Genomic DNA, 10,925 nt, shown 5'->3' with positions numbered 1-10,925 from the left:
TTTCATCTCCTTAATGAAGTATTGGGTTCTAACAATGCGTAAACCAAAAATCGAACACTGTATCAAGCAGGTATATTCTGATTGGAAGCAGGTCAGTAACGGTAAATATTTATATTTGTCAAGTTAAAAAGTAAAATTCGAGAGCTCCGTTAAAAAAATATAACAACTACTTGACAGGTAGAGGATCAGAAAGATCGCGAGCATATGTTAAAATATGGAAAAATCGGTCGACATCTGACCATGTGTAGTGTTATTTTCATGTACAGTGGTGGCATAATTTATCACACGATCATGCAGTATGCTATGGGATCATACGTTGACGAATATAATCGAACGATAAAATTGCTGGTTTATCCTACGTATAGTGGCTTTTATGACGTTCAAAGAACACCCGTCTATGAATTAATATATATTCTTCAATGCATGTGCGGATTTGTGTTTGATACCGTGACAACTGGTGCTTGTGGACTGGCTGCACTTTTTGCAACGCATGCCTGTGGACAGATAGATGTAATTATATCTCGATTGAATGATTTGGTTGACGGAAAATTTTCGAAGGGAAATTCTAATTCATACATACGGCTGACAAAAATTATCAAACACCATATAAGGATTTTAAGGTACAAACACTATGGAAATATATATCATTCTTTACAGTTTATGGACACGTATCCGGTACTATTATAGATTTTCTGAGATGGTTGGGACAGTTCTGCAGGAAGTGTGCTTCTTAGAATTCATTGGTACCACTTTCGTAATATGCTTGCTTGAATACTATTGCTTGACAGTACGTTTTCATTACTTTCTATTCGTGTATACATGAATTTTATGTTAACTTGATTTTTTTGTAATAGGATTGGGAACAAAATAATATCATTGGTTTGTCAACGTACACGTTACTATTAATATCCTTGACGTTTAACATGTTCTTACTGTGCTACATTGGGAATCTTTTAATAGAAAAGGTATTTTGCAATATTAATAGTGCATTTTCATTCGTGATATTCTCTTTTTGTTATTTATTATTTATATTATAGAGTACTCTCGTTGGAGAATTTTGTTACATGACCGATTGGTACAATTTACCAACTCAGACGACGAAGGGACTCATTTTGATTATCGCCATGTCACATAACCCGGTGAAAATTAGCGCGGGCAGTGTAATTGATTTGTCATTGCCTTCTTTTGTAAATGTGGGTTTTTAACGATATTTCAAGCACATTACACGTAATCACGATAACGTAAATCCCAATTTCATCTTTTAACAATTGAACGTAACCTTATTTTTACAGGTTTTGAAGACATCGTTGGCATATTTAAATTTCCTTCGAGCTATGGTTGTATAATAATGCAGTAATAGTTTTATCTTTTTCGTGAATTTTTTATAATTATTAACAAATAAACAGATCATCAAGAACTTTGCGATTAGATCTCTTACCTATTTTCGATACGAAGCATTTTTTGATATGCAGAAGAATCCTACGTATAAATTGAAGTGTGTTTCCTAGAATACGTTGGTATCACTTTCCTAAACTGCTTACTTGAATGCTATTGGTGTATAATAGTATCTGTTGCATAACAAGATTGTGGGATGGCGAGCGGTGGACACTAACAATGGATGAAGGGTAATAGCGGGCCGAATGAGTGTGTGGAGCAGTTAGTAGGAAAAGAAATAAAATTTTGGGGAATAGGGTCGGAGAACAATAAAACGTTAGGCCAGTTTAGTACACAAGTAGAAATAGATGATAACAGTTACCCAATTAAAATTAATTTAGTCCCAAACTCATTAATGCGTTACGACTTAATAATAAGAACAGATTTTTTGAACACGGTCGAAATACATATTAAAAAAGTCGAAATTTCGTTCGGCAAGATCCAAGACTACCAGATACAAGAGCACACACCCGAAGTTTATACAATTGATCGCATAGACGACGCGGAGGAAACCGAACCATCAAACATACCAACACCAAAGGCAGCGGCGAGGAATAAAAGTATTGTTGAAATAACATCTAAAGTAACAGTAAAGAAAATAGAAGATTCTGATTGTTCCGTCGTGGAACAAGGAAGACCCGTTACGGTCTTCTTACAGCCAGGTCTTAGGATCAAACAATTCGGCATCGGAATTTTCCTCTCCATGCCTTCAACACGTTTGAATGCTTTACCTTTTTTCTTTGACTTCTCGTGTCGCGGAACACGAGAATCCTGGAAATCCCTAATTTAACGAAATTAGGCGACGGTTCTTAACACTTGGCTGACAATAGGCCTGAGGGCTCCACGTGGTCCGCACACGTTGGTAACCTCAGGCCCTCCCTAGGGGTCATAAACGACCGATGGGGTCACCAGCACGCGGGTGGACCCCACGTACCTCACCTTGGAGGAGAGGGTTTCCTCCACTATCGTCTACTTTTTTGAGAACCTTCCCTTCCTCCGATTCGCGAACCAAGGGAACGCCCTTGGTCAAATCAACCAATTATATTTGGCGAGCTCCCGATTTTTCCTAAGGCCGATCTTAGGAAGATCGAGGAGCTCATTTCCTTGCGAACCAACAGAGACATCGGTTCTCTTCAATCAGTTCCAGTCAAGTCATCAGAGACACCAGTTCTCTTAGAACCAACAATACGCCAGTTCGCTTCGAATCGTCGAAGACACGACTTCTTTTTGCTCGTGCAACAGAAACAGTTGTCCAAGATTAATTTGGCCCGTCCGAATCCATCACAGAATTCAATCGCGACGCAGCAAAATACTGATGATTCCGACAAAGATGATAATGATTGTATAGAAACAGCGAAAAATACAGAAATTGAAAATATCAAAGAAAACACTACATCTAATAAGGTAGAAACTAAAGATAAATTTGAAACATCAAAGCGGATTCCAACTGGACAAAACAAATTAGAGGAACAAGAGAAATTGGGATCAAGTTCTTTAACAAAATTGTTTCAAAATACTGATAAACAGGAAGACAAATTAAAGGAAGGGTCACAAGCCTCTATGCAAGAGGAGGTAGATGACTCAACTAAAGAAATTAATAGTGGTACAAGTGTGTCAGAAACAAAGAGTGTCAGTAACAAAGTGAAAGAGTCACCGTCAATTTTGAATGATTCCCTATGTCAGTCAGATTCTGATATTGCAAATGTGTCGTCTGATAACGAAGAGCCAGTCAAGACACCAACACCTATACTTAAAAAGACGTCTAAACTCGAAGAAAGGAAACAGGCAACAATTTTCTGAAAACCTCGAAAAATCATCCCGAATCGCGGCACAGTCTCTACTTCGCACGATTTTCGAGAATATGACAAATCAGAAAATATCACAAAAATTCAGAGTGAAAACCATCGTGGCTATAACCACATATCGTGGCGTAGGAAAATGGTACGACGATACGAGAAAAGCGATTTGGTGGTAATAAAGAAAATCGAATACGGCCCAGGTCTAAAATTTTCACCGAAATACCTAGGCCCATATCGGATTAACCGTTTGAGTCCCAGAGGGTTTTGGAAAAACACTGTGGAGGAATCCCAAGCAGAGCAACCGCGCTGCCTCTAAGTGGGTACGAGAAGACCCAAGTAGCGCGATAGCCATAGTAAACAAGGTCGGTCGCGCGCCGAGCCATTTAGCTGTTCAGCCGTGTGCCCAAATTTGCGCAAAATGTATACTTCTTATGACATGTATATTTCGACGCAACGAAGTACTACGACTTCGACACCTGCGTATTGTTAATGGCGCAAATTCCTCACCACGAGTCAGACTCGTGGTTTTTGCTTATGTCACAAATTTTTTACCACGAGTCTCACTCGTGGTTGTAGGTCAAAGGGTTAACAGTGATAGCGCGGGGCGAATGAGTGTGCGGGGTGCATGGAAGCGTTGGGCGGCTTCTTGAAAAAGCGAGGCGGCATCGGGTTCAACACGAAAGAACAAACGATAGCGGCAAATCCTTTTGTCGGAATGTATATCGAATAATCGAGAAGGAAAGAATGCGTATGGAGGGTGATAGGTTTGATTACAAGTAAGGATGCAAGGACGCGAGGCGGTCATATTAGAAGAGAGTTGTTGAGATTAGAAGATTGTGTGCAATCGAAATGAAGAGAATAGAGGATCGTGTGTTTGAGAGTTAGAATTGAGAGGAACTTAGTACAACATGTTAATTAAATAAACCAGTTTTATTATTGAAAGGGAGTTGTTGTTCATTAGACGCGCAGATCTCGGTCTGCATAGGATTAATCTAGCTAGAAATACTGCGATATGTAATTTTTTTCTTTGAGTTTATGGTATTTTTGCTTATAGTTGGACTAACAATCGAATAATATTACTTACTATTCTAGCATCCTATGTAGCATTATTAGTATGGTTGTCGTTTAATACGTTTTTATTGGGTTCTACTGGGCACCTCTTACTAGAAAAGGTACATTTTATCATATCTTTTCCAAATATTTTAACAAAATATTTCTGTGTATGAAAATCTATTAATAAATTCGCCTGTTATTGATTTATTACAGAGCAGCAACGTTGAAATATTATGTTGCACGATCGAACAGTATAACTTACCGATGACGGACGATTCTTAATTTTGTCATATCAAATAGTCCGGTGAAGATAAGTGCTGGTAAAATAGTTGAGTTGTCCCTGTCTACTTTTGGAAATGTAAGTTTCTATATTACGCTGATTCATATGGAAAAAATGCTATTATAATGTCATCTGTCAACAATTAAACAGAATCCTAATTTCTGCAGGATATGAAGATATTATTCGCGTATTTCAATCATATTCGAATCGTCATTATGTGATGACGTAGTAGTTGCCCTTTTATTTTCGATAGTTGGATAAAATATAGCAGATAAATGAGTACATTAAAAAAATATTTTCCTCTACTTAAATATTCGACAAACGAAAATATTATTACACATTGTATAATGTATAAAATATCTTTTTTCTTGTTTGCCCATTGCAGATGATATTTTAATAACTACATGTACATTGTATACCAAATATATATGTAACTTAACGAGACAGTCACGAAAAGCAACTTATATGATGATTGTTTTCTTTTACAAGAAATTACATCGAAGTCGAATGGGAAGGATGATACTTTTGATTATTCATGATTAACACACAAATCAGCGCATGCACTTCACACAGTCAATAAGCTCGAGAAGGTATTATACTGCCACTTACACTTGCACTTGCTTTAGCCACTCCTGCGTAGAACACGTAGGTGTCACCCATTGTATCTCGAATGAGTGCTTAAAAATCCGTCTTTGTTATAATTAAATGACAGTAATTATTAGGTATATAAATGAATTTCGAGCAATCACATTGTCATAGCACGACTTTATAAAGGAAAACAAAATTAGTTTTTCTGATAAACGATTTAAATATTATTAATTCATACATACCTATATGTAAGGTAGAAGTCTTTACCGACGAATGCCTTGGTCCTTACGCTCTTCAATTTCGACTCGTTGTGTACATACCTAAGGCAAAGTTAAGCTCTGTAACATATGGCATCACCGGTAATTCTCATCACAATTGTAGCTGTCCCCACTTCTCATGAATACTAATCGATTTGACTACACTCAAATGATTGCACGCACACGATGACACTAACATAGGCTCAACATGCTTGCAATCAATGCTGCTACTCTGTAGTAAACAGTCGTTTACGTACCTTCTGCCGACATGCAACTTTCTCCTCTATATGAGACTGATCACCCGCGAAATCCGAATTACGAAAAAGACATCGTTTACGTAATGAAATATACCAAATGGATTTTAAATCCAATTGGGATTTGGCCAGCGGTGTTAAAGGGTGTAGGTAAATTTTTACCTACAATCGCGATAGGATTCAACAATTTAGCGTTATTGTTCATCGTGATTCAGTGTGTGTTACATATTACTTTGGAGCAGAAAGATCCATTGCTGAGACTGAAGTTCTTAGGCTTGACCTGCTTTATTTCTATATCATTGATGAAATACTACGCTCTGACGAAGCAGAAATCGAACATCGAATATTGTATTAAACAAGTGCAAAGCGATTGGAAACAGGTCAGTCGGAGCACATACTTAAACATGTCCAGTTAAAAGATAAAATTAAAAAGCTCATTCGAAAAAAATTTAACAATTATCTGACAGGTAGAATTACAAAAAGACCGAAAACTGATGCTAAAATACGGAAAGATTAGTCGATGTCTGACAATGTGTAGTGTTGTATTAATATACAGCGGAGGTCTGATGTACATCTCAATTTTGCAGTATACGATTGGGTCTTATGTCGATGAAAATAATCGCACAATCAAGTTGCTAGCCTACCCCACGTACAACGATCTTTATGACGTTCGAAGGAGTCCTATATACGAAATTACATATGCTTTCCAATGCGTTTGTGGATATGTATTCGACACTATAGCAGCAGGCTCCTGTGGATTGGCTGCGCTTTTCATAACTCACGCCTGCGGACAAATTGATATCATTATTTCACGACTCAATGATTTGGTTGTTGGAAAATTTTCAAAACACGATTCTAACGCAAACGTACGAATGACAGAAATTGTTAAACATCACATAAGAATTTTAAGGTATACGAATAAAGATAAAAAATCGCTACTTATTGGATATGAAAATGTATCGTGTACTATTGCAGATTTTCTCAAATGGTTGGGACAATTTTGCAAGAAGTCTGCTTCTTAGAATTCGTTGGTTCCACTTTCGTAATATGCTTACTCGAATATTTTTGCATAGCAGTACGTTTTTATTATTTCCTATCTGGTTTTTTCGAGTTTATGTCGTTTCTGTTTGCAGTAGGACTGGAAACAGAAGAATAGTATTGGTGTGATATCATATCTGGTGTTATTAACGTCGTTGATGTTTAATCTGTTCATATTGTGCTACACTGGAAATCTCTTACTGGATAAGGTATTTTTTATCATATTTCCTTTCCTTTCCTTTCCTTTCCTTTCCTTTGCGAAACAAAATATATATGTGCGTGAATGTATGAAAACCTATTAATATTACAGAGCAGCAACATCGGAGTATTGTGCTTCATGATCGAGTGGTACAGTTTGCCAACTAAGACAATTCAGAGTCTCGTCTTAGTCATTGCCATGTCAAATAGTCCGCTGAAAATTACTGCTGGTAGAATAGTTGATATGTCCTTGCTTACTTTCGGGAACGTGAGTCTTTAATATCTTATAACTGCAACTTACAAGGAGAGTGCAAGTCCTTCGGGTCACTGATTTAATTGAAACTTTGCAGGTTTGTAGATATCGTGATGCAGTTTAAGAAAATATATCATTATTGCGGCAACTACTCGATATTGGAAATATTGGAAATAAATGCATAATTACAGAAGTAATAAAACTTTAATCGTAAATATTTCAAAAACTATCGAGTAGTTGCCGCAATAATGATACATTTTCTTAAACTGCATCACGATATCTACAAACCTGCAAAGTTTCAACTAAATCAGTGACCCGAAGGACTTGCACTCTCCTTGTTAGATAGAAATAATGCAATTCGATTTTCAGCTGCCAACGATGAAACACGATTTTGACTTTTACAGATTATGAAAACATCATTTGCGTACTTAAATTTTATCCAAACTACTATCATGTAATACTAACTGGTCTGGGTATCTTTGATAATTAGTTTGTAGCAAGTAAATAAAAAACTATATTATCAAACTATTTCTTCTTTCGTAAACATTCGACATACCAGACTATTGTTACATATTGAGTATATGTCTCATTCTTATATTTTTCTTTATAACTAAGTAACAGTGATTAGCAGTGTAAACAGATGAATTTCAAATTGTAGGGGGTGGAAGAATCTAAGTACTTAGGTCTTCGTAGATACCCCACTCCCAATATTCCGTCTGCAAGGGAGAGGTTGGCTAAGTGCGATGGTGTCTTCTTTTGTTCTTCTTTTCTTGATGATGATGAGCAGTTGTTCCTGTGCTGCTGGCCTGGTGGTATCCCCGTGGTCGTCGTGCTATCGATAGGGTAGCAGGTAGAAGGACGACGGGAAAGGGAAGGGATGAGTTTCGTCCCGGGCCTGCTAGCGGACTCATCGGTAAGGCTTGTTTCTAATAGATCCTGCCTTAGACATTGGGATACTTAGATGTCACAGGAACTTCTATTTAAGGGAAGTCGAGGTTTCACCGTGGACTTGTGAGAAAGTCCTCGTATCTCCTTCAAGTAGGAATCCACTTATTGATGAGGGTGAGAAAAAAAATTATAATTGTAGGATTGTTCGCCGGTAATCCCTTTGCGGAGAGACATCTGCCGATTTGACCAGAAACGATATCTTTTGATAACAGAAACAGCTTTATTTGAACTAAACTACAGCTTCGTCTTCCTTACAATTCTGATTACAATTCTCTAGAACTCTATTATGATCGCGCGCGCTCTGCGCACTCTATATATTCTCACTAAACTCTCTACACTCTGAATCTTTATCTATTCTTTATGTACTGCTTCGCCCACACCCTTGCATCCTTGTTTAAACCAAACTGTTGCGACGGCAATAATAGGTGGAAAACGCACCTAGCCGTTCCTCTTCAGAATCGACAAATTATAAATGAAGACAAGGACTAGGGACAGTAATACTTGAGACCAGACCCAACAGACGGGGCGCACGTGCGACTGACCCACCAAAACGCTAAACAGACTTCTCTATAAATTTAAAACGAAACAATACCAAAAAGAGAAACTTCCCTGTCAGCTTCTCTCTCCTAATCCAGGATCCCGCCAAAACTCCTTGTCCAATCAAAAAATTCTATTTTTCCTCCTCCTACAATCACTTTCCATCAATCATCGCAAACCAAGACTAGACAAGACGAGACGACAGTCAAAAGCCAAGAAGGTAGAATCAGACGGTAGTGAGTAGTCAAAGACATAAGACGGAAACGAGAACTCATACACGAAACATCAAAACGGTTGGAGAAGTCAAAACACATGAAACGAGAAGACAGAAAGCGGAAGACGAAACAAGACGTAAAACGGCAAAGGCGGAGACAATACGCCACACACAAAAATCATACAACTCATCAAAACTTGTAATAAAGTGTAAATACACCACAAACTGCGCTTTATTACACCACCAAAGTGCTCAGTGTCTCGTAAGTGACGCGACACACTGAGAAGAGGGTAGCAACATTATCAAAGCTACCTCAACAGCGTGGAGATTCTCTCTTTTTTCATACGCGGTTTTTCTTCCTCGATCACTCATCTCTCAAAAATTAGATTCGAGTATTCGAAGTTTATCAATGTTCGTAATTATAATTATTCGTGCTTCTGAATAATTATAATTGGTCACCGAAATTGAAAAATAAACTCTCGAACGTACTTTCTGCGCAATATTCTTGTATTTTTACAAGAAGTTCTTTATCTGTCGCAAATTTGCTACACAGTGTCGTATTCTGGGGGCTTTTCTAAAGAGAAGATCATGGAATAGAATTGTTGAAATTCAGGTTTCGGCAAAATGTGACATATAGAGAAAACGATTGAATTGCTCGATTTCTGTGATTAATCTATGAAACTTTTATAACTGTATCATAAAGGTGCACTCTTGAAGAATGTTCTAATATAATTTTAGAAACATATTTCTTTGTTAATTAATTAATTATTGGTCATTATTAGGCAAAGTGTTTGAACTGTTACCTTAAATAATTACTATCTTTAATGCTATTAATCTGCGAAATACATGATTGGGTCTCATGTCAATGAAAATAATCGTACGATCAAGTTGCTGGCCTACCTCACGTCCAACGGTCTTTATATATACTCATTTACATCTTTGTTGCGAATCATTCTTTTGAGTGCGAGACATCGAAGAAAAGAATTATGTGGTGATTATTTGGTAATCACACTGGTTGAATACAGTTTGACGACGACTTTAAGCACTCGTACCTGCAGTCAGATTAAGATACAAGCATTGATATTGAAAAATTTGAGGAATGAAGAATAAAGAGCAGAAATGGTATCGAAGATATGATTAAATAACCATAGTCATGAAGAATTACGCCGGAATTTTGAGGTGAGATGCTTAATAATATAATCATAATGAGAACACAGATCACAGGAAAACTCAATATCGTTGCGAGGAGTTAATTAGCAAGAATGTAACTAAGAATAAATTTATAAATGATGTCAGATATATATATACTTACAATGGAATTTGAAATCTGTAAGTTACAATAGAACGCAAACGTATATTTTACGTCCTACTGAACGATCTCTCCGTACTGTCTCCACTCGATCTCCCCTTACACGCACCATAATCTCTCCGACGAATATAAAACGTGCAAAAAAAAACAGTGAGATTCCTCACTGTTTATTGACGAATGCCACCCTCTTACATTATTACTACGCGAAGCACGCGCGTGAAGTTCATCGTGAACTTTAATTGAAAGGAAAAGGCGCGCGCTTGCGTTCTAACAATATCGTGTTCAAATTCATACCGTGTCGATCAGTCGACAGTGTACCATAGAGTCGTCAGTATGCATGATCGATCATACGATACCATTGTCGGCCAACCGAGAAATCACCATTACGAAAACGATATACATTATACTTTACAGATGTGTCAATGGCTGTTGAAGGGGATCGGAGTGTGGCCTCTAGTTTATAGACAGACTAGCAAATTGGAACAGCTCATTTCGCTCTTTCTGATGACCACGTGCTTGTCCAGCCTGTTCTTCGTTATCATACCATCCGGTCACCATATCTTTTTTGTGGAGAGAAACGTACACATTAAAGTAAAGATGCTTGGTCCCGTTGGTTTCTGTTTGTCGTCTACGATTAAATACTTGTACCTTGGTCTGAAAGGACCTTCCCTCAGACATTGTATACGACATCTCGAAAGAGACTGGAAGATGGTAGAAGATCCGCGTTATCGAACGATCATGTTAAAGTACGCAACCATCAGCA

At 37.5% G+C, this 10,925-nt stretch overlaps 3 protein-coding genes across 3 annotated transcripts in view; all 3 read left to right on the top strand.

The window, feature by feature from the left end:
• Positions 1–1,346, top strand: part of LOC108550474 (odorant receptor 4-like) — a 3,198-nt gene extending 1,852 nt beyond the window's left edge. The window contains 4 exon segments of the mRNA XM_017904214.1: positions 688–787; positions 855–965; positions 1,038–1,193; positions 1,293–1,346. Coding sequence (XP_017759703.1) covers positions 688–787; positions 855–965; positions 1,038–1,193; positions 1,293–1,346 — 421 coding nt within the window.
• A 4,333-nt stretch (positions 1,347–5,679) lies between these two features.
• Positions 5,680–7,612, top strand: LOC108550473 (odorant receptor 85b-like). The gene is made up of 6 exons (XM_017904213.1): positions 5,680–6,045; positions 6,133–6,575; positions 6,641–6,740; positions 6,802–6,912; positions 7,014–7,169; positions 7,559–7,612. The coding sequence occupies exons 1-6, from the start codon at positions 5,680–5,682 to the stop codon at positions 7,610–7,612; spliced, it is 1,230 nt and encodes a 409-aa protein (XP_017759702.1).
• Positions 7,613–10,495: 2,883 nt separating this feature from the next.
• LOC108550472 (uncharacterized) overlaps positions 10,496–10,925 on the top strand; it is a 1,518-nt gene continuing 1,088 nt past the window's right edge. Inside the window, exon 1 of the mRNA XM_017904211.1 lies at positions 10,496–10,922. Coding sequence (XP_017759700.1) covers positions 10,496–10,922 — 427 coding nt within the window. The remainder of the gene's footprint in view (positions 10,923–10,925) is intronic.

Source organism: Eufriesea mexicana, unplaced genomic scaffold, assembly GCF_001483705.2.
Source record: "Eufriesea mexicana isolate 0111107269 unplaced genomic scaffold, ASM148370v2 scaffold2792, whole genome shotgun sequence".
Lineage (NCBI taxonomy): Eukaryota > Metazoa > Arthropoda > Insecta > Hymenoptera > Apidae > Eufriesea > Eufriesea mexicana.
The sequence above is the reverse complement of the archived record's forward strand: the minus strand, read 5'-3'. Positions and strand labels throughout refer to the sequence as shown.